Source organism: Nycticebus coucang, chromosome 23, assembly GCF_027406575.1.
Source record: "Nycticebus coucang isolate mNycCou1 chromosome 23, mNycCou1.pri, whole genome shotgun sequence".
Lineage (NCBI taxonomy): Eukaryota > Metazoa > Chordata > Mammalia > Primates > Lorisidae > Nycticebus > Nycticebus coucang.
This window is the reverse complement of record NC_069802.1, coordinates 37,442,568-37,469,195: the sequence shown is the minus strand read 5'-3', so window position 1 is coordinate 37,469,195 and position 26,628 is coordinate 37,442,568. Positions and strand designations below refer to the sequence as shown.

The window sequence follows — 26,628 nt, the reverse complement described above, 5'->3', positions numbered from 1 at the left end:
GTTCTGTGGGTCAGAAGTGTGGCATGCGTGGCTGGGTTCTCTGTTCGGGGTCTCATGGGACTGGGATCAGGGATCAGCCTGGGGTGGTCATAGGGAGAAATGGCTCAGGGTCTCACGGGACTGGGATCAGGGATCAGCCTGGGGTGGTCATGGGGAGAAATAGCTCAGGGTCTCACGGGACCGGGATCAGGGATCAGCCTGGGGTGGTCGAGGGGAGAAATGGCCCCTGCATGTGCTCAGGTAGCTGCAGAATCCAGTTCCTTGTGGGTACACATCTGAGGCCCCCTCCTTCCTTTGCCCTGAGCTGCTCTGCGATCCTGAGGCCACCCACCCCTCAGCTGTGTCCCCCAACCAAGCGCCAGGTTGTGGCCCCCCTAATTCAGCTCTGTCTTCTGCCACCAGCCAGAGGATGGTCCTGCTTCTAAGGACTCGTGACCAGACCCGGCCCACCTGAAAGGCTGCATGTGAGACAGAACGTGGCACAGGCTCAGGAGGGAACTCCACAAAGACTAGGATGCTAGGACATGGAATCTTGAGGGGCTTTTTAGACTCACCCTGTGACCCCAGCTCTCTGGGCCCTGGGCATTTCCTCCATGTCAGGGTGGGATTCATCCATGTCTCAGTAGAAGCAAAAGTCCTCCCACAGCAATCGGGATTCTCAAATTTACCCAGATTTTAGTAATTACTAAAGGATAGTACGTTTGTGTTCAGTGCTGAGGTTGTTTTCTGATCTCAACACCCCACACTCTCAGAGGGGCACCTGAGTTCCCTGGGCACCTGCCTGCAGGAGTTCCATCCTCCATGCTCTGCTGGCATCTTGCCTCATGCCCCACCAGCTTCATCTGATGTACAGAAACTGAGGCACAAAGAGGCTGTCCCACTGGTCAAGGCTATGTAGCTAGCACATGACCTTTGGGGCTGTGGGGTCAGGGGCAGGCAGGCCCCAGCTCTCAGCCCCACCACTTGCTTGCCCTGAGGCTGCTCACCTCCCTGCACTTTGGATTTTAAACCATTTGATGTTGATCCTTGTGTACTTGCGATCGCAGCTCCCCAGCAGGTGGGAGTGCGGGGGTCTTGGGGAGGAGAGCAGGAGTGGCCTAATGCCACTAATGCCAAGGTCTCCTTGTGAGGGGCTGAGAAGGGTTTGGAACTGGACGGAGGTGATGATTGCCCAATACTGAGAATGGGCCATATGCTCCTGAATTATTCACTTTAAGATGGTTTATTTTATGTTATTTGAGTTCCACTTAATTTTAAAAAATGCCCTGGGGAAAAACAGCAGCTCCTTGTGCTGGGACACCACAGGGAGAAGTTACCCCTCATATTCTGTGACCCAGAGCTGCTTTCCTGAACAAGTTGTACCAAGTAATCACTTTCCATCCAACTGGAAAGCCCAATGCCTAGGTATACTCTATGTTAGAAACAAAAATGACAATTAAAAATGTACCCAAAAGTGGGCGGCGCCTGTGGCTCAAGGAGTAGGGCGCGGGTCCCATATGCCGGAGGTGGCGGGTTCAAACCTAGCCCCGGCCAAAAACCAAAAATAAAAAAATGTACCCAAAAGTATAAAATAGGCAGGACTCTCTGAAAAAATACATCAATGTCACATAGTTCCTCTCCCCCCTCCAGTCACCTCAGGCGTAATCAGGGAAAGAGCCAGTATTTATAAGCAGGTCAGGACAGATTTATCCTTTACAGTGAGTGCCAAAAAGTCCAGGGTCATTAGTAGGACACTCCTTGTGCATCCTACTGAAAATTACTAAATAATCTTCTAAAATTATGTAAATACAACTAAATTTTCCAACTCACAATGAATTGCTTATATCCTTTCTTCTCATCACTTAATTCTTCACGACTCAAAGTTATCAAAGGAAACGTTATGTCCTCTTACTTCCGTTGTCCAGCTCCTACCCCCAGCCCCACATACCCAGTATTTAAACTGGCATCACTTGAGAGGCTTAGGTTAGCCCCGTGTGTCTAGGGGACTCCTGTCACACTCCTCAGCTATAAGGAATTTACAAAGACACAGCTAAATGTGCCCACAGAGAATTGATCCTGGAGTTATAAGAAAGGTAAAAATCTACATCCCTTTCCAGATCCAGGCAAATAGTGTCTTCTTCTCCTAGAGGGAAAGGATGAGAATTTACAAAGCTGCCCCCTAGAGCAGGCGTCCTCAAACTTTTTAGACAGGGGGCCAATTCACTGTCCCTCAGACCGTTGGAGGGCCGGACTATAGTTTAAAAAAAAAACAAACTAAGAACAAATTCCTATGCACACTGCACATCTCTTATTTTGAAGTAAAAAACAAAACAGGAACAAATACAATTCACACCGCTTCATGTGGCCCGCGGGCTGCAGTTTGAGGACGCCTGCCCTAGAGGATGATGGGCTGTGTCCTCCCAGCCACCTATCTCACTGATTGAGGCAGCCAACCCCTGCCCATCTTGGAGCCCAGGAGCCCTGCAGCACCCACACTGCCAGCCAGAGAGGCTTCCCATTCACTCCTCTTTTCTGGACACAGAGTATTTGCCTTCTGCTGCTAAAGACAAATGTATTTGACCACCTAGAAAGTGGCTGTTCCACATGTGGTGCTCAAGCTGCTGCTGTGACTGGGACGGGAGAGACATCTAAGTGCTCCTCACCTGGAAACGTTTTAGATTTATGATTGAAAATTCCAAAAAAAAAAATCCACATAACATAAAATCCACCATTTTGCCCATTTTTAAGTGCACAGTTCAGCAGCGTTACATACATTCACGTTGTACACACTGCTACCACCCACCTCCCGAACATCTTTATCCTCCCAGTAAGAAGCTCTGTCCCCATGAAACACTAGCTCCCCAACCCGAGCACCCATTCTTCTAGGGACCTGCCTGCACCAGGGCCCTCACATGAGTGGCATCACACAGGACTGGTCCTTCTGCAACCGGCCCATTTCACTGAGCATCATGGCCTAAGGTTTATTCCTGTTCCAGCAGGTGTCAGAATCTCCTGAAGTCGAAGATTTAGCCATATACCCTTGTAAGATGCACCGCAGGTGTAATCCCACCAATCTCCCTCCCTCTGCCCACCTCCCCCCTCCCTCCCTTCTCTCTCCCCCTTCCCCCTATTCTTGGGTTGTAACTATCAGACATTTTTGGAAATAATAGGAAAATAAAAAGAATATGCGCTCAATATTCCATTGTACATAAAGATCACATTATTTTGTTTATCCACACATCCACTGAAAGACACCGGGTTGTTTCCACCCTTTGGCTGTGGGAAAAACACTGTTGTGAACATGGGCGTGTCCTGGGAACATTTTGGAGGATGTGCCCACAGGGTATGCTGAGGCTGAGGCTGTACAGTGAGGACAGGGGGAATGCAGGCTGAGTCCAGGTGCAGGGGCTGGGCACCTGCATGAATGGGGGTGAGAGGCGGGATGAGCGAGATGTGGGCATCTATCCTAACGGGTCCAACACCAGGGCAGAGGTCAGGGCTGAAAATGCAAGGTTGGGAGACAAAGGGCAGAAGGATTTAGAGCTGCTGACTGATGGACTTCTGACCTACATGGGAGTATGGATGGGGAAGGCCAGTGCAGGGCTCAGGGGCAACAACACGTGGAGATGGGAGGACACAGGACAGAAGCCAAAGGGGAGAAAAGTAATGGGACCACATGGACCATGGGACGACCAGTAGAGGTCAGTGCTGACCTGAGAGGAATCTGCCTAAAGCCAGTGGTAGAGGCCAGGCGGGTGGCTCACAACTATAGCCCCAGCACTCTGGGAGGCCAAAGTGGGAGGATCACTGGAGCCCAGGACTCTGAGGTTGCAGTGAACTGTGACTACACATAAGAGGGTGTTCCCAAGGATTTCTGCTGGTAGGAGGCTCCTGAAGTTGCAGCATCACAGCCCAAGAAACCTCCAGTTGAGGGTGGCTTGTACGCAGCTGGTGCTGTACAGACAGTCTCAGTAGGTTTTCATCTCTACAGGATTCATCTGAGAGACAGGGGAGACCCTCACAGGAGGGAGGGTGCCACCCTGCAAGGGAGGGGGGAATGGGGGCGAGACCTGCGTACAGGAACTGGAAGATAGACCATCAACCCTCCCACCAGGTGCGTTCCTGCCCCTTCTCCCACCCAGAGTGGAGTCTCTTCCTCTTCTTGGATTGGGACTGGACTGTGACTTGCTTAGACCCCAGAGGATGCACCTAGTATTTCTCCAAGTAACTCTTGGCCATACACCAGATCCCTTCTGGTCCACGTGCACCACAGCAGGAAGAGGCCCAGTCCAGGCTGCTGAAGGATGGGATGCATATGGAGAAAGGCCAGGCTGTCCCACAGAGGCGACAAACACCCACAGGGCTGGAACTGCCATGATCTGACCAAATGAGCCCATGCCCTTCACAGTGGGGCAAAATCACCTAACAACATCACTCCACATCAGTCAATGTGGGCTGCTCTAACAGAAGAAATGTATCTTCTCACAGTCTGGAGGCTGCAAGGCCAAGGTCACGGTGCCGGCTAATTCAGCTCCCCGGCAAGGGCTTCTCGTGGCAGAGAGAAAGCAGGCACTGTGGCATCTTGTAAGGGCACTAATCCAAATCGGGGTGTGCCCTTGTGACCTCATTTAACCTTAATTACCCTATCTCCAAATGCTGTTGCAGTGGGGGTCAGGGAGGATACAGCCCTGCCTTGGGAGACCTCCCCAGATCTACAATCTCAAGCAGTCTATCTTGGTTTTCAAGCACAAGAGAAGTGGGGGGTCCTATCAGAACACCCCACTTACCAGAGCTGGGCGGCCCAAAGCCACAGCAGATGGCCAGGTGGCCACAGAGTCCTCTCGGGCACCACACTGCACACACACACCCTGCCCTTCTCCCTTTGTCAAGAACTACAATGGGGAAAACAGCTACAGTTCCTCAAAACAGTACATGTGGAGTCACCACATAACACAGCAATTCCACTCCAGGGTATGTCCCCAGGAGGATGAAAACAAATGCCCACAAGAAGGCTGGCACACAAACGTTCCTGGCAGCAGTACTCACAATAGTCAAAAAGTAAAAGCCACCCAAATGTCCATCAACCAAAGAATGGATAAACAAAAGGTGGTCTACCCACACAAGGGAATATTATTCAGACATAAAAATGAAATCTGGCACCTGCTACAACAGGGATGAAACTGGAAAGTGAAAGAAACCAGCCACAAAAGGCCCCACACTGTGAAAGGACCAATGGCCATCCTGGGAGTTCAAACACCTGCAGGAGGCCACACACCAACCACTGATGGTCAATGGACAGGGGAACCAGGTCCTAGCTTGAGGTCTCCATGAGCCATTGGTGACCCTGGGTGAGGCCAAGCAGGATGGGGTGTGAGCTCCGAGGAGCCCCTGGCAGGGCCCCCCAGCCACATAGCCTTAATTATGGTGGGACTGAGTCAGGTCCTAAGAGCCACAGGCCAGGGAAGCCCCATAGGTCTTGGCTAGAGGGAGTGGCTGGTGCCCAGAAGCCCAGTCCCAGTGCCCACTGTCCCTGAGACCTACTGACTGGGAGGGCGTGGGAGGGAACTAGATAGTGCTGACCGCTAGGGCTGGCCACAACACTCGCCCTTGGTTCTTTCAACATAGTTTGAAAATGCCCACTGGGAAGGCCTACCAGAGACTTCATCCCACTATGATGGGGGCAGGAGGAAGACAGATAGCAGAGGCCAGGGAGCCACCAGCATGCGGGTGGCTTGGCCATCTCACTGCCTTTCCACTTCCTGAGGCTGCCCAACAGACAAGCCCCTTCTCAAGACCTGTTTCCTGGGACCAGTGACTGCATCAAGAAGCACCTTTGAGGAGGGGAAGCCCACGTGGTGCTGTCTGGCACCCTTGGATGCGGCAGCTGACTCACCTAACCTCTGCACAGCATCTTTCCCTGTCCTTTCACTTTCAAGCATCCTGCAAACCCCATTTTACAGACACCTCTCCCCCAGCACATGGCTGGGTCTCTGAACTCACTCCCAGAGGCCCTGTCTGACCAGCTGGGCCTGCTCCACTAGCGCTTAGTGTCACCGCCAGCACACATGGTCACTTCTGCAGCTGCATTTTTTCACTTTTTACTCCCGCTCTGACCCCTCCCTGCCCTCTACTTCAGTCCACCTGATCACACCTTCTTTATTGTTTCTTCTCCCTGTCTTGCTGTGGAAGTTCTTCATTCTGTGGCTGCTGCCCTCGTGTCTACCCCATGCGGATTCACACGCTTATTAGCTCAGGGTTGAAGTCGGCCACCCTTTCAAGCCTTACCAGGGATCCTCAAACTTTTTAAACAGGGGGCCAGTTCACTGTCCCTCAGACTATGAACAAATTCCTATGCACACTGCACATATCTTATTTTGAAGTAAAAAAACAAAACGAGAACAAATATAATCACACCGCCTCATGTGGCCCTTGCAACCATCAAAGAGCTCAGAAACAACCCTGAGTCCTTCGGTAGTACCTCCAGGTGTTACTGCCTACCATTTCACTCACCTGTCTTTGCAGACATTCTTGCAGTGGAGTAACTGCACTGACTGCCAGCACTCTGCCCACACACTCCCTGACTACTCTGCCCACTATTGCTTCTTCCCGCCCACTCCTTCCTCTGACTTTAATTTTTTCCTTTTGGAGTAGAGTTCCCAGTACTTCTTCAGCAAGGATTTGGGGGTGGTTACTTTTTTGTCTTAATCTAAAACTGTCTTCCATTTTGCCCTCCTCTGCTGATGACAGCTTAGCAGAACTCTGATTTGAGTCTGCTCCACAGTCATCTGTCCCGAATCTTCGGCCAGTCCAGCTGTCCCCATGTAGTAGTCTTTCTCTTAGGCCCTTAAGACGTGTGTCCTGCAGTTTCACGCTGACGCTTCCAGCTGTACCATTATCCCTTCAAGTTTCATGAGATGCCCCTTGAGCCTTTTCATCCACCTTTTGTGATCAGAACCTCTCCTGATTCCCCTTTATCTCCCTGTGCTGCATGCCAGCTCTCAACTCCCACTTCCAGATCAGTGATTCCCCCTTCAGGTGTTTAACCCATTCACTGGGGTAGCTTTGGGTATTTGTTTGTTTGTTAGTTGGAGACAGAGTCTCAGTCTGTTGCCCAGGCTAAGTACTGTGGCATCATAGCTCACAGCAACCTCAAACTCCCAGGCTCAAGCAATCCTCCTGCCTCAGCCTCCCAAGTAGTTGGGACTACAGGCACCCACCACAATGCCGGCCTAATTTTTCTATGTTTAATAGACACAGGGTCTTGATCTTGCTCAGGCTGGTATTGAAATCCTGAGCTGAAAGCATCCTCCCACCTTCGCCTCCCAGAGTGCTGGGATTACCGGCTGACCCACTTTGTCACTTTGTTTTGTTTTTTAATTCTGTGACTATCTTTTTCACTTCTGGAAGTTCCATTCGTCTCTTGTTTAAAAAGGGTCTGGAGTTCTTGTGGTTTCTATCCTCCTGTCTCATGGATTGGTTTAAGCTCATGCACTTTAGAGTTGCTCTGGCACTTTGGTTCCCATTTTCCTGTGGTTTGCTATCTTTGCTTGGAGAAAACCACTTTCTCATGTGTTTTGTAACACCGCTATAAACTCCACTTAAGGTGCAGCAGGAGGGCTCCTCCAGACAGTCTGAGTTTCATTCTGCCAGGCACCCCTTAGCACCAACCTGGGGTGCAGTGGTCAGCTTCCCGTCTGACTCTCCCGCCCCCAGCTGGAGGTCCACGCTCACCCAGCGCTGGACCGACACGCACCCCTCGCCTACCATGCTTAGGGGGAGAGGGGGTGGACAGCCTTCCCAGCCACCGGCTACAGCATTTTCCCGAAGCCCCAGTACATGCTACTCCCATAGGATAAGCGAATTTGACTGCCCCTCTCCTGGAGGGGGCTGGCCGTATGGACAGGGCGGTGACCCGGCGCAGTCGACTTCAGAGCTGGGCCACAAGCAGCTCTGTTCGGCGGCCCTGCCAGCTTCCATAAAGTCTCGACTCAGCGGGAGGGTTAGGGACGCAAAAGGGATGGCGAGAGCTGCCCAACAGACCGCGCTTCGCAGTGTGGGCCGCCAGGCCCAGGGTCGGCTAACCTCGCCCCGCCCAGCGGACAGACCCCGCCCAGCGAAGAGCCATGGAATCCGTCTGGTGCGGAGGCGGTGATGGGCTATAGCTTTCAGCCCTGGGTGGTTTCTTTCTTTCCTTTTTTTTTTTTTTGTAGAGACAGAACCTCACTTTATCGCCCTCGGGAGATGCCGTGGCGTCATACAGCTCACAGCAACCTCCAACTCCTGGGCTTGAGTGATTCTCTTGCCTCAGGCTCCCAAGTAGCTGGGACAACAGGCGCCTGCCACAACACCAGGCTATTTTTTGTTGTTGTTGCAGTTGTCATTGATGTTTTAGCTGGCCTGGGCCTGGTTTGAACCCGCCAGCTTTGGTGTATGTGGCCGGGGCCCTACCCACTAAGCTACGCGAGCCACCCAATTTCTATTTTTCTAATTGGGGTGACATCTTCATAACATGCAAACACCCATTTTAAAGTGTGTGATTCATTCATATTTGCTACATTCACCTCTCTGTAGCGCAGCGGTCCTCAATCTGTGGGTCGTGACCCACAGGAACTGTATTAAAGGGCCACACATTAGGAAGGCTGAGAACCACGTAGGGTTGAGTAATCCTCATCCTCACCCCTAGCCTCTGGCAACTACCAGCCTGCCTTCCATCTCAATGGATTTGCGTGTTCTGGACATTTTATATAAATGGAATCATACAAGATGTGGCCTTTAGTGACTGGTTTCTTTCACAGAGCACGTTTCCAAGATTCCTCCCTGTTGTAGCATGATCAGACTGTCCTTCCTTTTTAAGGCTGAGTAATACTCCATTGTATGGACTGACTGCACTTTGCTTATCTTTCCATGGCCATTTGGGTTGTCTCCTTCTTGGGGCTACAATGAATAGAGCTGCCATGAACATAGGTATACAATTCTTAAATGTATCCAACATTTAAGTAGTTGATTCTGCTTTTAGGCATCTTTTATAATCAGTGTCCCTAAAAATAATTGGAAACATTCTCAAAAACTGAAATCCAAAGAAAAAGACTAAGGACATGGTCCTAAGTGGGGCATGTTAGTAGCCCAGTATCCCTGAGAGGCCAGTGTGAAACGCCACCTGCTCTGGCCGGGAAAGTAGGGAACTCTGGGGACCAAAGCCTTACCCTGAGCAGAGACTGACAGGGCCAGGCATGCAGCGCTCCCCTCCTCGCCATGACAGGAACCCCACATGAAGTGCCCTCCACTTCCTGCCTCCATCTGGCAGGAAAACAATGAGAAACGGAACAGCTTCAAAATACTGTAAGAAGGGGAAAAAAATCACTCCAGTCATCTTACCAAACTACTCTACATAAATTACCATAATATCAAATGTTCTATTCTACTTCTGTTTAATCTATTCAGACCAGTAAAAAAAAAATACATTCATTGTTGTCTTCCTCCTTCAAACACTTGAATTGCCCATCAATATCTAAAGTTTTCTTGTGATCCAACTGTAAAGAGTACAAAAGTAATTGTTTCACCAAATGGGACTCGTACAAACTGATGATACGTACAGTTCCTAACTACAGAAAATGAGACTGCCCGTCCCATATAGATTCTGGCTCTGGGACCCAATGGACCTGAGTTCAAATCCCAGGTTTGCCTCCTCCTGGCTGTGAAGACTCCAGGCAAATTCATTTGTCCTCTCCATGACCTGATTTGTAAAACAGGGTGCATTAGGATAGTTCATTAACAACCCCACCACCCTCAGGGCCTTAAAACAGAAATTTATTCCCACTCAGGATCAGGGAGGGAGGAACCCCAGGGCCTTCTGAACTCAGCCGCTTCTCAGTGGGGGCAGCAAGATAGAAAAGGGGAATCCTGAGATCCCACACTGTCATTCATGCCAGCAAATCCCCCCCACCCAGCCCCAGCCATTACATGGTCCTGGAGTCTGACCTGTAATAAACAGGACACAGGCCATGGGAGGATGTTGGAGAGGTCTGTGGGCCAGGTAGATCCCACTGCTGCCCACTCCAGCTCTGCCAACAACAGGCTACAGACAGTACCCAGCAGTATCTCCAGGAGGGTGCTGGAGATGGCTGCAGCATTGGTACCATTCATCATTATTGTTACTTGTGTCCTGAGTCAAGGTCTTTTCCTAGTAAGGAAGCATCTGGTACCCAACCAGAAACAGAAGCTGCCGGGGCAGCAGGCACCTGCTGAGACCCTTCCACTCACAGAATGACCTGGCAGAAGCAACTGGAAGCCATGACAGCCTCTGGGAACCCACAAAATACCAACATTAAACCCTAAATAAACATTGGTACTGTAATAAGCCCACATCCTCCTACCTACTTGTGAGTTCAGTCATTTGTGGAGCTATTACTATGAGCTTTTGGCAGAGGTAGTCTCCTCAGATGCCCTTAACAACTCCACAAGGCAGGCACCATCATCCCCACCTGACAGCTAAGGAAACCGAGGCAGAGGCTGGGAGGATTCCCACCCAGGCATTGTAGCAGAAGCCCCTGCTACCCTGTAAGAGGTTCCCAGCCATGGCACGCAACAAAAACTTAAGGCAATTAAAATAAAAAATGGGAGAAATATTAAAACCCATAGCCTTCTAGGCATTTACTTTTCTTGAAATCAGCTAACCATTATTCACCTTTGCACGGGTCCAAACACAGACTTTCAGAACTACAGCTACACAATGCTGTCAACAAAACAAAACCACACCAGCTCTTAGACTCACACTTTCCCACATTCATAGCAAGCACATCTGGCATTCTGGGAATTCTAGCTGGCTGGTACCAGTTTCACTAAAACTGCTGAAATTAACCATCTCTCCACTTAAGGTCAAATGAGATTACCCCAAAGGTTCCCCCCCCCCCATGCGACCCACCCAATGGGTCCAAACATCAATTATGCAGAGCTTCCGACTCCTACCTGACTGTCCTGTTACCAGATGCCCAGCTACACACTTCCAGCAAGCGGCAGCTCCCATAACCACACAGAGGCGGATGCTGCCTCTGTCTGCAGCTCAGCTCCTCCATTCAGCTCCCACAACAGGCAAACGACTCAGCGAGGCCCAAGAAGTAAGGTAGGAAAGGCCTGCTGACAGGCACCTCCTGTGAGATGGGGCATGGATTCTACAAAGCCACCTTAAGAGGTCGTCAGCCCCACAGCCAAGCTGACCTCTGCCTGAGGTGGGTGATCTAAAAGAAGGGAACAAAGATACTCCAAGGAGGGAGGAGCCCCAGAGCCTTCTGAACTCAGGGGACCTTTGGGTGACAGAGAGGGGTTTGCAGGGCTGCCAAGCAACCCTCCCAGGACCTCGCAGCCCACTCGCGCCAGGCACACCAGGAGAGGAAGGCCAGCCCTGGCCCCCCCCCACCTGTGCAACTCACCTCAGAGAGAAAAGCTGCAGCTGCAGCCAGGCACTTAAAGTTTATGGGCAGAAAAGAACTAATTCATTAGCAGCCTGGATGGAAGCTAACACTCAAACCCCAAACACAGAACAGTGTCTGCCCAGATGGAGCACTGACACAAAATGGGGGTGGCAGAGCAGCAAAATCGAGGCACACAGGTCACACTCATGTCCAGACCCCAGGGCACGGGAGACCCAAGTAGGAGAAGACCATGGGTTTCACCTGACGCCACCAAGACTCCTCCCTCAGAGCCCCAAGCCTCAGGTTAGCCAGCAGCAGAGCTGTATTTCTGGAGGTCTCAGTCATCTGTGTCATTGCCCCTCACCTCAGCCACCACTGGGGAGCCCTGAAAGGAGGAATGAGCTGCTCCTCATCTATGCAAATTAGGGGCGGGCAGGTACAAACCCAGGCCTGTGCTGGCCACCCTGCCCTGGGAGCTGCTCCATCTGCCACTGCACTTCCAGGGTACCACCCCCAGTGAGCCAAGTAGTCAGGACACAGAGAACTGGCCACCAACAAGCAGGTATGCTAGGTGGGCTGGGACTCCAGAAACCCAGAGGGCCCCTGGCTGTAGATCTGGACCCCCTGCCAACTGAGGCTGGGTTAACTCAGTAGCCAAAGCACAGGCAGTTCCAGGCTTGCCTGCTATAGAAAGTTACCAGATTATCATCACTCAGAAGAGCAGCTTTGTAAAAATGTTCCCCTACAAAGAAGGGGGAAAGGAAGCAGTTTGGGGGTGCAGATGAGAGGGCTGTAGTCAGGGTGCATGCTGAGCACAATGACTGGCCAGCACACACAGAAGCTAGCCCCTCTGCCCCGCCAGCATGGCCTGAGAAATTCTCTGGGATGATCCTTAACATGCTCTTTGATGATGGCCAAGAAATTCCAGCCAGGTGCAGAAATTCCAGCCAGTCCCCTTCTCCCCTGCCAGGATTTATCCCCTCCTAAAGACTAGCCATCTCCAGCCAGGACCATCAATAGGAACTTCCAGCAAACAAGAAACGTAAGCTCTGATACTTTTGTCTCAAATAAAGACACCAACTCTGCTAAAATTGTTCACCTATTTAAAACATCAACTCTTTCTTGGAAAGGCTTTATCCTAAAGAAAAGCAAAAAGCATTTTACCAACATTGATAAAGAAGGACAGGCTAGTAAGTTTTCCTGCACACCACCTTTTCCACGTAGTGTTCAAAGTCCGGATAATGCAAGACTTGAACACTTTAAATAAAGAAAAATCACAGTGGTATTTAAAAGATTTCTTTAAAGAAAATGAATAAAGGGCGGCGCCTGTGGCTCAGTTAGTAAGGCGCCGGCCCCATATACTGAGGGTGGCGGGTTCAAACCCGGCCCCGGCCAAACTGCAACCAAAAAATAGCCGGGCGTTGTGGCGGGCGCCTGTAGTCCCAGCTACTCGGGAGGCTGAGGCAAGAGAACCGCTTAAGCCCAGGAGTTCGAGGTTGCTGTGAGCTGTGTGAGGCCACGGCACTCTACCGAGGGCCATAAAGTGAGACTCTGTCTCCACAAAAAAATAAGAAAAAAAAAGAAAATGAATAAAAATATAATAATTTGCAAATGTCATTTTAATGTGAAACTATTGTATTCTTTACTAGTTATTTTTAACTCAGATAGTTAATGATTCAGATATCAAAAATTTAAGTGTCATAGAGGAATATTTTTAAGCATTTCCAATTGCTTTTTAGAACAATGAATAAAAATTGTATTTCAGAATATTTCCACTGTACATCATAATAAACAAGAAGCCCAGTGTTCAGTTTTAAACCAGAGCAGGGGGTGGGCAGGATGCCTCATGCTGATAATTCCAGTACTTTGGAAAGCCAAAGCAGAAGAATCCCCTTGGGCCAGGAGTTTGAGACCAGCCTGGGTAACACAGCCAGACCCTATCACTACAAAAAATACAAAAATTAGCCAGGTGTTGTGGCACACACCTGTAGTCCCAGATACTTGGGAGGCTGAGATAGGAGGATCACTTAAGCCCAGGCATTTGAGGTTACAGTGAGCTATGAAGATGCTACTGCACTCAAGCATAGCAACAGAGCAAGGCTCTGTCTAAAAAAATAAACAACAAGAACAACAAAGCAGGGATTAAATTAGAAATGCAGTTTGAATTGTGTATCTATCCAAATACAAAAATGAAAAGTGATCTCCTCAAGACACATTTTCCTACAGCTAACATTTAACACTTCAACTCTTCCCAGGCCTGGAATCTTCTCAGAACTGACTTTGTGCTAACTTATGCCAAAATACGCTAAATTAGGAAACAAAAGCCTAAAATGTAATTCATAATCCAAGGCAAAAATCTCAGCTTTGGTTTAAAAAACGAAAAGCTATTGGTTGATATATTCTAATCTTTCAATCAAGATATTTAACCCCAAAGACATCTCAAACTAGAAACAGCCTAAGTTCAGACTGATTGCAGGGCACTGGCTCCCATCAAACCCCACAGCCAGAAACGGATATGAGATGAAGACATGCCCCAAGTTCAGGGCTCAGGCACTAACATCAGACAGCAAGACAAGACATGACCATGAAGAAAAGGAGAGAGCTTGGCGCCTGTAGTTCAGTGGTTAGGATGCCAGCCGCATATACCGAGGCTGGCGGGTTCAAACCCTGCTCCAGTCTGCTAAGCAACAATGACAACAACAACAACAACAAAAATAGCTGGGCATTGTGGCAGGCACCTGCAGTTCCAGCTACTTGGAAGGCTGAGGCAAGAGAATCGCTTAAGCCCAAGAGTTTGAGGTTGCTGTGAACCATGACACCATAGCACTCTAGAGGGTGACACAGTGAGACTCTGTCTCAAAAAAAAAAGAAAGAAAAGAAAAGAAAAAGAAAAGGAGAGGTCTGGATGAAGCCACATTCCCTCCCTTCTCCTAAAGCACACGGCTCTTAATTCACCAACTTTCTCCATGCCCTGCCAGCCCCTGGAGATTGCCTGGAAGAGCAGCTGGTCTGCCAGCAAGGGATTTAGCTTCACAACTTTTAGGGTAGTATCAGTTTCCACTCTGTTTTGAGATGGGGTCGCACTCTGTTGCCCAGGTTAATTCTGTCCTCAACCTCCTGAGTAGCAGGGACTACAGTTGCTTGCCATGACACTCAGCTAATATATATTTTTTTTATTTAACTTTTTTTTTTTTTTTTTGTAGAGACAGAGTCTCACTGTACTGCCCTTGGGTAGAGTGCCGTGGCGTCACACAGCTCACAGCAACCTCCAGCTCCTGGGCTTACACGATTCTCTTGCCTCAGCCTCCCGAGCAGCTGGGACTACAGGCGCCCGCCACAACGCCCGGCTATTTTTCTGTTGTGGTTTGGCCGGGGCTGGTTTTGAACCCGCCACCCTCGGCATACGGGGCCAGCGTCCTACTCACTGAGCTACAGGAGCCGCCCTCAGCTAATATTTTTATTTTTAGTAGAGATGGGGTATCATTCTTACTCTGCCCCCTCTTGAACTCTAGGCGGCAAGCAATCCTCCCATCTCAGTCTCCCAGATTGTGAGCCACAACGTCAGCCTTATTTTCTGCTTTTAAAGTCTTGTACCCTAAATTGAAACAGGCAAGACCACCCTGAAATGATTCAGCTATTAAGGAAACAGCCTGCAATTACTTTTTCTTCCCAGCCGACAATATAAGGACAGTGATTCTGGAAACAAGCCCCTTCCACCCTTCCACAGCCAACTGGAAAAGGCATCCCCAGGGCGCAGGTGCCCATGACAAGTGCTTTCAGAGACATCAGAATGCCATTTGACCTAAGATACATTCCCCTGTCTGCCCTCTGCTATCTGTTACTGAAAATAATAATAATAATAATAATAATGCTGCTTCTCACCCCTAAAATCATCTTTTCACAGTGGACTTGGTTTTTCCTTAACTGGTGGGGAAAAGTCGCTCAAACGAAAAGCCACTCCCTGCACAAATAGACATCCAGTGTGAAGGCCTTCACCCTCCCGGCGACAGCAGCCAAGAGAGAGACCGCAGGGGAAGGCGGAAGGTGGCCAAAGGCAGTCGAGGCAGGCGAGGCCCCAACCACACCCAATGCGAGGAAGCGTAAGGCCAGGAGACGAAGCCTGGATAAGTAGCCGCTACCGGGCAGGGCGCGGGCAGCGGGGCGCACCCACTGGGCACCAGGCGAGCCTGAGATCTCTGGGCCAGGCGGTCCTATACACTGTACGCCCTCAACCCAGCACACACCAACCCCAAGGGAAAACCCCGACCTCAAAGGCCACGAAGCACGAGCCCTTCGGTCCCGAGCTTGCCCCCAAAGCTTTGGGCGCCGGTCTCCCAAGGCGACCTCTGCCTCCCGAAAATGCGCGAACGGACTGCAGAACAGACTTAGGGAACTCCCCATCGCGAGTGCTCACCAGGGCGGAGGAGGACGCTGGGGACGCCGCACGAGAAAAGTGGTCAGCGCAGAGAGAAAGGGACAGTTCCCAGGATAATTGGCAACGCGGCGACCTCGGATGTCTGAGCTACGGGAGTGCGGTGGCCTCCCGACTCCAGCCCCTAGTCGCCGCGGTGGCCCCATCCCACCCATCTCTCCTCCAAGACCCGTGCCCCGGCCCTCCGGTTTCGCCAGCCCCCAGCGCGCAGCCCCAAGACGCTCAGCGTGCACCCAGGACTGAGCACCAGGACCCAGCACCACAGACCGCAGCACCGCCGCGCACCGATCCTGCGCGGCGCACCGGTCCCTTCTTCCGCTGATGAGGACTAGAGCCCCGGGGGGCTGCTGGACGCCGCGCCCGCAGTGCGACTGGCGGAGCGGCCGAGCGCGGGGCGCGCAGATAGGACCCCGACCCCGCGGCGCTAAGAGGGCTGGCAGCACGGGTGGGGAGCCGTACCTCCAGCCCTGCAGAGGCTGCGGGCCCAGGAGGGCCACCCCGCGGGCCGGAGAGGACCTGTCCCGGATTCCAGGGGACGGTAACTGGGCAGAGGTGTAGAGCAAGCCAGGTTTGGGAAAGAAGGGCCAGGGCCGTGGCAAGAGGATCCTCTCCGGACACAGGGAAGGAGAAGTAGGTCCGGAAATGGGGGTTCCCTCCAGAACCTGGGGAATAGGGAAGAAGGTCTGTTTCAGAACACGGAGGGAGGTTGGGAGATCCACTCTTGGCCCAAGATAACGGGGAGGGGAGAGGGCAAGAGGAGAATGAGGAGCCAGCCTTGGTGCAGGGAGGAGGACCCAGAGTCGTAAAGGGGGGGTGCAAGGAGCGAGAGGGGACCAACCAGGACCTGGGGAGAGGGGCTGGTTCTGGCTGCGGGCAGCGGGGGAAGGGAACTGCGCCCGAGAGTAAGAGTAAGAGCATGAGGGTGAGTCTTGAACCGGGTTGGGGCGTGGGGGGCGGGGTGAGACCCGCCCCGGGCGTAGGGCGATGAAGGTCTGTCCGAGACGCGGAGTGGAGGGAAGGGTGTTCGGGCGGCACAAAAGAGGACCCTTCTTGCACAGAGAAAGGGCGTCCGCCTCGGCAGGGGGCACCGGGAGAAGGTCAGTCCTCCGGGCAAGGGGTCCTCAATGCAAGGGTCGTCCAACACAGGGCGGAGGGAACTCACCTTGGGTTTATACAGCCACTTTCGGAATCTGTTCATCATCGCCGCGCCGGCCCCGGTCGGGCTCCAGGCGGCCTCCTCCCTTTGCAGCGCTGCGCCCGGGCCCGGCTGTGGCGCGGGGCGGACGCGGAGGCAGAGGCGGACCAGAGATCTCTGGGGCACCGCGCGGTCCCGGGGCGGCGGGGTACGAGCCGAGCCCACAGCACCAGCAGGCAACCGGTAGGTACGCCAGGCAGGTGAGCCGCCCAGAGATGCTTGGCACACCGGCGCCGGGGTGGACACTGAGACCCGCGGGCGGCGCGCGGGCGCACAGGCTGACCCACAGGCGTAGCTCGAGGGCGCGCGGCTCCTCGTCACTCGCTGGTACCCCGCGCCTCCGCGGTCACGGCCGCAAGCGTTGCACATGCGCGGAAGGCTCCGTGAGCCCCCGGCCCGCGGGCGGAGCCGACTCGAGAGGCTGCCCAATCCCGGCGCCCGCGCCGCGCCGCGCCCTGCCGGAGGCGCGCTCCCTGCCGGCCGGGCGACCCGACGCGCCCGCGGGCCCGAGAGACTACAAGTCCCGACGGGCACCGGGGAAGGCGGCGCCGTAGACGCGCCGCGGGCGCTGTGCATTGTGGGGGTTGTGGTCTTCCCTCCGACGGCGCCGGAGCGTGCACCCGGTTGCTAGGTGACGACGCCCAACCGGCGCCCCCGCTTCAGCTCCTCCCCCGGCGGCTTCCAGGGTCCGGGAGCACCCGAAGTAAAGAGCGGGACTGGCTGCGGTTGCCGGGATCACTGCGGGGTACGTGGACGCGCAAAGGACAGTGCTGCGGTCCGCTGCGCCCGCGGGGCTGGCGGACGGTACGGGGTGCAGGTGCCGGCCACAGAGACAGGTGCGGAGCGGGGGACCGGAAGGGAGGAGGGCGAGGGGCGAGGCGTGTTGCCAGCTCGTCAGCGTCTCCTCACCGACGATTTTCCTTTCTCTGCGGGAGACCTCTCATCTCCTTGCTTCTCATCTTGCTTTCGCTAACCATCTTTTGGGTCTTCTCTATTCCCTGATTCAAGTTAACGGTGCTGTTTTCTTTCTTTTTTTTTTTTAATCGCAACAATAAGCAGTACTTTTATTTAATAAAAAAGATCTTCTCCCGCACTATTTCTCCCTATCGGTGCCCCAATTTGGGTCTATAAAAACGCTCACCAGACTGAGTACCTATTATGTGCCAAGCAGAAAAAGAAATATGTGGGCTCGCTTAAAATTCCCATTTACAGTTGAAGAAATTGAGGCACAAAGAGGCTGATGTGCCCTCGATGTACGGGGTGGATCCAGAGCAGGGACGGATACACCAATAGCACCGCTTTTCTGGCCTGTTCTGGAATATGCACATTTAAGACAGAAGAAGGAAGTAAAGTTTTCCTTGGTATGGAATTAAGAAGTTTCCCTGCTCCTTGTCTTCACCAGCTCAAGGTCCGGGTGCTCAGATTGTTCTGAAGACACCCTGATCCCTCCAGGCCATTAAACTCAGTGTGGGTCTAAGGTCATCGGGAGAGTTCCCTCACATAGTGGTGGTAGTCTGTGTTTATTTTTAGCCTGATTGATTTTCCCTGCTCCCATCTAGCGACCACCCAGTCACTGTTCTCTGAAGAGGATCCCCCTCTAGAATTTCCCTTTATCTGCAGTTCCTTCCACCTATTCTTCCTTGAACCTATGCCAATCAGGTTGTCCCCCTAACCACTCCTTCGAAGCTGTTTATCAAAGCCTTTCTTGCCGTTGTTGAATCTAAAGAACAGGGCTCAGCACCTCATCTCCTTGAACTGTCAGCAGCAGGTGACCAGCTGGCTGCTCTCCCTCTGTGACACACTGTCCTCACTTCCCCTCCTCACCCAAGGCCACCCCTTGTCAGCCTCCTTGTCTGGGTGCTTTCCCTGCTCCCTAACATGCCTACACTGGAGCCCAAACCCAGTCCTTAGAGGCTACTCCATGCACCCCTCTCTGGGTGACCTCCTGCAGGCACATGCTTTTATAAACAACAATTTCTCCCCAACCTTTCCAAATCTTATGTATACAGCCTGAACTCTGAAACTCCAGGTTTGTTTACCTGCTTTTTTGCTATTTGGATGACTAACAGTTCTAAAACTGTACTCTCTGGCCCCCTGTAAAACCTGAACCTCCCAAAGCCACCATTTCCTCAGCACAGGAACTCCAAGTAGAGACTTAATGGACATGTCCAGTGAGTGAATGTTCTCTTGGGGTTTGTCCTTGGCCGACTCCAAGGCCTGGGGCTGTTGCTGTTCAGAGGCTCCCTTCCTGTGCTTCATGGTTTGCAATTGCGGTCCAGTCAAAGGCTGACCTCATGAAAGTGGGTATATCAGTTAGGGTTAGATTCAGATGCATGTAATGAGCAATCCATGGCCCAAACAGGATTTTTTGTGTTTACATAAAAGAGGTCAATGGGGAGGCAATCTTGGCTGGTGTGGCAGCCCCAACATCACCAGGAATCAGATTGCCTAGATACCATCCTATCACGTTTCCTCATGATCCAGGATGGTTCCCCGTGTTTCTGCCATCACCTGAGCCCAGGCATCAGGTACCACTTTTTTTTTTTTTTATAGACAGTGTCCCACTATGTTGCCCTCAGTAGAGTGTCGGGGCATCATAGCTCACAGCAACCTCAAACTCTTGGGCTTAAGTGATACTCTTGCCTCAGACTCCCAAGTAGCTAGGACTATAGGTGCCCACCACAACGCAGGGCTATCTTGCATATGAAAAAATTTAACCAATTGACTCCACCCGTATGCTAGAGAGATTAGGAAATGTTATCCTTCAGTTGGGCAGCAACAAGTTCAACTAAAAATCAGTTTTATTACTTGGGAGGAAAACGGGAGTGCAAGTGGAAAATCAGCCAGCAAAGTCTGCCACACGGAGCTGTGCTTTAAGCACAATCCATAGGGGCTTGACTTGGCAGCAATCCTTAGACTAGTTTTCATCATAGGAAAAGAATGTCTTTTAATTAATACACATTTGGGATCTTATGTAAATGAGGCTTCTCTCATGGTTGAGAGTGTTGAGGTGGTTTGTGTCTACCGTGTCACCTCAATGTGAGTGACCCTAGTGAAAATGGGGAGTTCAGCCCATCTCTATGCCTGCAGGGGAGGCTCACGTCTCAGCAGTGCCTAGAGTGAAAGTCACAGGACCCTGCCCCCACTGAGCAGTGCCCTAGAAAAGTGCTTCCCACCCCCAGCAGTTTAGCTGTCCCCTCCTGGTGGTGTCACAGCTGCCCAGACCTGCTGTCTTCAGGCTGGCTGGGTGGAGTCTAAGGCCCACCACCCCTGCCACGCTGAGTTACTATGGGCTGGACCTTCCAAGGAGGGGGCGTTGTGTTCAGAGAGGCCAAAGCAGCAACTGGTGCCAAGTCTGTCACAAGCTGAGGCCCTACTCTGAATGTGGCACAACACATGGCCAAGGGCCAGCAGTTTTCCAGCAAAGGTGCTGCCCAGGTCTCTTGAGCTTTCTGCTCACAGCTGTGAAGTGGCTGTGAGCCACCCCAGAAGCCCACTAGAGTGATGCCAGCGATCCAGGAGGTGAGGGGTAGCCCCAGGAGGAAGTTGCTGGAGAGGCGGCCTGTAGGGGGTGGAAGTTTGGCGCCTAAATGCAGCCCTCACTCATCTCACCCTGCCAGCCAAGCCTGGCTGGAGTCTCAGCATCTGTGGATTTGCATGTTTAATAGCTTTTAATCTGACGCCATCCAGACACTGTTGCTTGCTTGCTCCATGTCATCAGGACCAGACGTGGGGGAAAGGGAAAAGGTGTCTGTCCTAATCATCATCATTACAAGCTGGGGCTCGAGCCTGGGCACTGACTGCATCCTGGTGGTGCCTGCTGTGAGCTCACTCTGTACCAGTGGGCCACAGTTATTTTGTTTTCTGGGACTTGGTCCCCAGGGCCTATCCTCAGCATCAGGCTGCAGGCCAGTCTCAAATTTCCAAATTGCAAGAGCCCTTTCTTCTGGGCTGTTTGTTTGTCTGTTTTACAGAGAGACAGGGTCTTGTTCTGTTACCCCAGCTAGAGTGCACGGCATCATCAGTCATAGCTCACTGTAGCCTCAAACTCCTGGGGTCAAGTGAGTGGCTGGGACTGCAGGCCCACGGGCCTGTGGAGTGCTGGGATTATGGTATGAGCCACTGTCCTGGCCCCCTCTGGCTTTGGTGTCCATGTGCAGCGGGGGCTGGGCTCTGATGTGACTGCGGCAAGGGCTTCCCTCCCGTTGTCCTTCCCATTGTCCCTGGCAGGCATCACAGCCCCTTTTACTAACTCTCAGGAGTCATGCCAGGTGTGGCTCCTCCTGGAGATGACTCTCTGGAGCCCCTGCCCTGTCCTGCCGCTCACTGTCCTCTGGGATTACATCACCTTCCCAGAAGTACCCCATGAGATGCTCCCTGCAGTTCATCCCCTGCTCCCCAGACCCACATCTGTCCTTCCCTGGGATCACTCCCAGAGAATAGCCCATGAAGCCTTCCGGGCTGGAAGTGGGTTGCCTCAAGAGCTGACTGGTGTTTCTCTGGCTCCTCCCAAGACCGAGGTTACTCTGCACCCTTTACTGAAAACATTCAGAGGCACCTGCGGCTCTGAAATTTCAAGATTCATTCTTTGTACTGAGTGCTTGGAGGTTTGTCTATCTGGAAAACCATGTCCTTCAATTCTGGGGCATTTTCTTGTTTTATTGCTCTCTTCTGTTTTTTCTGGAACTCCTGTTAATCGGGGTTTTGACATTTTGGAATGGTTCCCTGATTAGTGTTTTTCTTTTCTTTTGTAGCTTCATCTTTTTCTTCTGTGGGAGATTCCCTCAGCGTCTATCTTCCATCTCTGCTATTCGTGTTTGCAGGTCCACTATAGTGACCTAATTTCCGGGAGCCCTTTCTTTTTCCCTAGCTGTTACCCACTCCTTGTTTCTTGGATGCAGTTCTGGCACAGTGTGGCCCTGGTGTTTCCTTCCAGGCTTTTTCTGCTTTGTGCATTATGTGCTTTCTCCTGGCTCCTTTCTTTCTGGATTCTTTGTTTTTCTGTTTCATGCCAGAGGTGTCTCTTTAGCATCTGGTGGTATCTAGCCTCCCTCCTTTTAAGCAATGACAGGTGCATTCTGGAATGTTCAGTGCTCCTACAAGGCCTGGCCACTTGCCAGCTGCATGTCCTCTCTGAGTCTCACTTCCTTTATCTTTGAAACAGAGGCATTGGGGAGTAGGGGGTTCGATAAGTTTCCACCTAAGAGGCACAGTGTAGGAGTACGTGGCACACTCCTAGGTGCAGGGCTCAACTACAACTTGGACGTTACCTGGCAAACATGATGTAGCTTAATCATATGTGCCTTTCTGGTAATCTGAAATTTAAAGAAAGACAGAGAGAGAGAGGGAGAGAAAAGAAAGGAAAGGAAAAAAAGAAAGGAAAGAAAGAGAGAGAGACGTTGAGCCTCGGATTCCAGGACTCTTCTTGCTCTAACCATCTGTGATTGGGTCCCCCTCACCTAGGACCTGGCACCCCTTAGGCAGGGCCTGGTGAGTGAACAGTTGCCCTTCCTGGGCTAAGCAGGGGAACACCCAGACCCAGAAGTGGCTCACAAGGTACCTCCACTGTTGGCTTAGGCACTTCCCTCGGGTCACTCTATCTACGCAGCATGGATGCGGACAAGTGGGGCCTGAAGGTGGCCTCACCAAGGCTGGCCTGGGCCTCTTGGGCTGCAGAGGCCTGTGAGGGCCTCGTGGGAAGTGGGACTCATGTTACTGTCCAACTGTCCTCACTGCTCATGGTCCCTGGACCCCTGGTAGACTTCTTGTTGGTGACAGTTCCGTGGCCACTACTGCCACCAGCCAAGCTGGCAGCCCAGAGGTTGTGGAGGATGTGACCCTTGATAGTTTGTCTCTAGGGTCCTTCCTTGGGAGGATGGCCTACTACGGGAGATGTGTCGAAATGGTGATTGAGCAACTGGACAAATTCAGACCTGATAAGGACAGTCCTGAGCGGTTCCTGGAAGCTGCATCCAGCTCCCTGCAGGTAGGGTCAGGGTGCTGCTCTGGGCCTGGGAGGGCACTGCACACAGCTATTCGCTGTCCAGTAAACAGCATCACATTCATTCCCACTGCCTGTCTTCCTACTGGGGAACAGCCTGAGATGAGACTCCACGTCACGAGGGTGGCTGATGGGGTTTTCCTTGGGGACCCCTCTGTGTCTTAGGAGGTGCTCCTGGCTCTAGGGAGATGATGTGTTAGCTGGAACTCAGGGGATGTGATGTCCATGCTGGGTCTGTATTGTCTGCATTATTAGGGGCCATCTGGTGGCTCCACTTCCCTCCCCACACCTCAGAAACGCCCTGGTACCCAAGTCTTTCCCAGAGACCCTAAGCATTTGGGGGAAATGATGAGAACAGCTGAGGACCAGGCCCATCCACACTCATCCTCTTCCCTAGAAAAACCCCTCCTGCAGCTCAGCACACCACCTCCCCTGAAGGCCCTTCTGGTATCCCACCTGCTGACAGCTCCCCACCCCTCCCTCTAGCCCTGGCCTTTCTCTCAAGAAGGCAAACTTAGGCTCGGCGCCCATAGCACAGTGGTTATAACGTCAGCCACATACACCAGGGCTGGTAGGTTCGAACTCCGCCTGGGCCAGCTAAACAACAATAACAATTGCAACAAAAAACAGCCAGGCATTGTGGCGGGCACCTGTAGTCCCAGCTACTTGGGAGGCTGAGGCAAGTGAATCACTTGAGCTGTGATACCATGGCACTCTACTGAGGGCAACATAGTGAGACTCTGTTTCAAAAAAAAAGAGAGAGAGAGAAGGCAAACTTAACTCTCACTTGAATGCCCATTGGGCACCTCCTGTGTGGGCCCGCCTGCCCCCACTAAGCTGCTCATCTCATGGCCGAGTTCATCATCAGCTACCGTCCTTGCTCAGAGACTCTGAAGCCTTCCTGGGTCCCCCATTCCTCTAGCCCATATATGCCCATTACCTTCAGCTCTGCCTTCCCCGCCCACATCCACTCTGCTGCAGTCACACAGGTCTCCTGTTGTTTCTGGAACATTCTGGAGGCAGCTGTCCACACCCACACTTGCTGTTCCCTCCACCTGAAACACTTTCCCTGAGACATTCCCCTGGCCAGCTAAGGCCCAACAGCATCTTGGCAAGGAAAGGGGGTCCCTTCCTCAAGTAAAAAAAGGTAAAATGTCTTATTTTTTGACAATGATCATTACAGAAAAATAAGTTTGTTGCAACAAATAGTTTGGTTTGGGGGAGGAAGTTAATAACCAAAGGCAATAGTGAGTGAGACCCCACTGCCCCTGATGGGTCTCTATGTGATGACCATTGTGTGCATTTCCATGGGGAGCCAAGCGGCCCCACTCCAGCTGCAGAGACCTGGTGCGCTGGGCCAGCAGGAGCGTCTGTGTGGCTACTGCGTCCGCAAAGGCAGCTCTGCAGAGACCTAGTGTGCTGGGCCAGCAGGAGGGTCTGTGTGGTTACTGCATCTGCAAAGGCAGCTCTGCAGAGACCTGGTCTGCTGGGCCAGCAGGAGGGTCTGTGTAGCTACTGCGTCAGTGAAGGCAGCTCTGCAGAGACCTGGTGTGCTGGGCCAGCAGGAGGGTCTGTGTGGCTACTGCGTCCACAAAGGCAGCTCTCTCTTCAGACACATGCTCCTTTTGGATTGTTTCAAAGCCCCTCATGCACCAAAGCGAATGGTACACTGGATATTGACCCAGTTTAGACAACTCATTTTTTCTTTAGCCATCAAAAAATCATTGTAATTCATAGATTTTGTTAGGCCAAGGCTTGAAACAGCCACCTGCCAGACTCTACACAACATATAAGCCACTGGCTAGAGTCTAGAGCACAGGCTTCAATGTTGGGGGTTCAACTGTGTCCCCCCAAAGATATTTTGAAGTTCTGACCCTTTAGCTGTGAACATGACCTTATTTGTATGTACAGTCTGTGCAGATATAATTAAATTAGGATTGGAGATAAGGTCTGTTGCAAACCACCCATGGTGCTGACTGGCCCACGTGTCCCTCACACCTGGGTGGGTACACCCATGGTCAATCCCAGAAAGCACAGATTCTCGTTGTATAGTGGCCCTTGTGACAGGTATTGCCAATTGACTCTTGTGGGGAATGTGAGTCAATTAGGCTTTCTTGCCTGAAGGCCATGAGGTGCCACATTGTTTTGAGTAACCATAATTAAGCTGGCAGGTGCCTATTCTCTTTTACCGTTAGTAATCAGCATCAGTGCTTGATTCCCAGTCACTGTTCTGGCCACTACATAAGGGCCCCTAGGCTTGTCGCCTGGGGGAAAGCTTCTTGTGCTAGCTTGCCTGCCCCTCCAGCTGGATGGAGGTGAAGGTCCCCAGGCCTGCTCACAGCTATTTTCACCTCCTTGGTTTTTCTCCCGGCTATCCGAATTCACTCTGCCTCAGCCACCGGTAGAGCTCTCCACAGAGATCCACATGCCGTTGCCCTCTCTGCAGGCAGGGAGTCCTATTCCCCTTCACCCTCGTCAAGTGTTCAAAAGGTTTTATCCTTACCAATCAAATAGGTGGGGAAAAGGCACTTTATGTATTTATAATCAGCACTTCTCTTGCTATATGTTCACAAATTTTGAAACCATAAGTATTTCTTTTTTTAACCTTCTGCTTGGACATTTATTTGTTAGAAAACTGTGTTTGGCTATTAGAGAATCCAGAAAAGCCATGGGTAAAGAGGTATCTTGCCTCATGTGAGAAGTAATCTACAGACAGGCAGGGCAGAGTGAGTCTAGCAGCTCCAGGGTGCCATTTGGAACTCATTTCCCTTCCTTTCCACTCAGAGGGTATGTGTGCATCTGCCTAACAGTCACAAAATGGCTGCCTACCTCCAGCTTTGCATCCATCTTCCAGGTGAGGGTCAGAGAGAGGCCAACAGCACAAGGCCTGTGCTAGCTGAATCCGCCTTCTTCCTTTCAGGTGCTTTCTTGGTGACCATACCTGGCAACTTGCCATTGCATCTCATTGATTAAAATTGTTACGTGGCTCTATCAGCAAAGGGGAGTTGCAAAAAGTGTTTTAGCCTGGCACATTACAACCTCAACAGGACAGCATTCTTTCTGTTGCACAGGGTTAAGGGGAGATGTGTATTGTGCGGACATCCAGAAGCCTCAACTTCTTTTGCCTACTTTTCTAGCTGTAGTCTTTGCAGCAGACAGGTACTGGAGATGTGAGCTGCAGGCCCCTCCCTGCCCTCACCCTGGTCTAACTCTGCCCTAATCCTGTGATTCTGCGAACAAGCCCAGTTATGCGACTGCTGGGTGACTCCGGTCAGTGCTTGTTGCTGTCCCTGGCGCTGGCTGAGGGTTCCAGGTGGGGACACAGGAGCCCTGAATTTGACTAAGGCCCAAGACTTTATCACAAACTCATAAACTCTTGGGCAGCCACAGCCCTTTTTTCTTAGCCACTAAGGCTGGCTCAGAACCAGGAACCATCTGCTGAATGGAAGGCCAGGCCCAGCCCTTCTGGGAGGGAGAGACCACCCACCTATACCCACTGCCCACTGTCTCTGGTCTGAATGGTCCTCTGATCCATGTGTCACCATCACCCACCACCCCCAGGCCTTAGTCCCTCTCTGTGGACAAGCTGGCCAGCACATGTCCTGGTGGCAGC

General features: G+C 51.9%; 2 protein-coding genes across 8 annotated transcripts in view; one reads left to right on the top strand and one right to left on the bottom strand.

Annotated features, from left to right (window-relative positions):
• ZFYVE28 (zinc finger FYVE-type containing 28) overlaps nt 1-17,382 on the bottom strand; it is a 97,430-nt gene extending 80,048 nt beyond the window's left edge. For 5 of the 7 annotated variants that reach the window (XM_053577986.1, XM_053577993.1, XM_053577990.1 and 2 more), the window contains exons 1-2: nt 16,982-17,382; nt 9,183-9,276 (exon numbers count right to left, since the gene is read on the bottom strand). In XM_053577986.1, the coding sequence (XP_053433961.1) occupies nt 9,183-9,233 (51 nt within the window). In that variant the 5' untranslated portion in view covers nt 9,234-9,276; nt 16,982-17,382. The remainder of the gene's footprint in view (nt 1-9,182; nt 9,277-16,981) is intronic. The other 2 variants (XM_053577988.1, XM_053577989.1) reach the window with 1 other exon arrangement.
• Nucleotides 17,383-17,695: 313 nt separating this feature from the next.
• Nucleotides 17,696-26,628, top strand: part of CFAP99 (cilia and flagella associated protein 99) — a 31,120-nt gene continuing 22,187 nt past the window's right edge. Inside the window, 2 exon segments of the mRNA XM_053577652.1 lie at nt 17,696-17,850; nt 22,873-23,000. Coding sequence (XP_053433627.1) covers nt 22,890-23,000 — 111 coding nt within the window. The 5' untranslated portion in view covers nt 17,696-17,850; nt 22,873-22,889.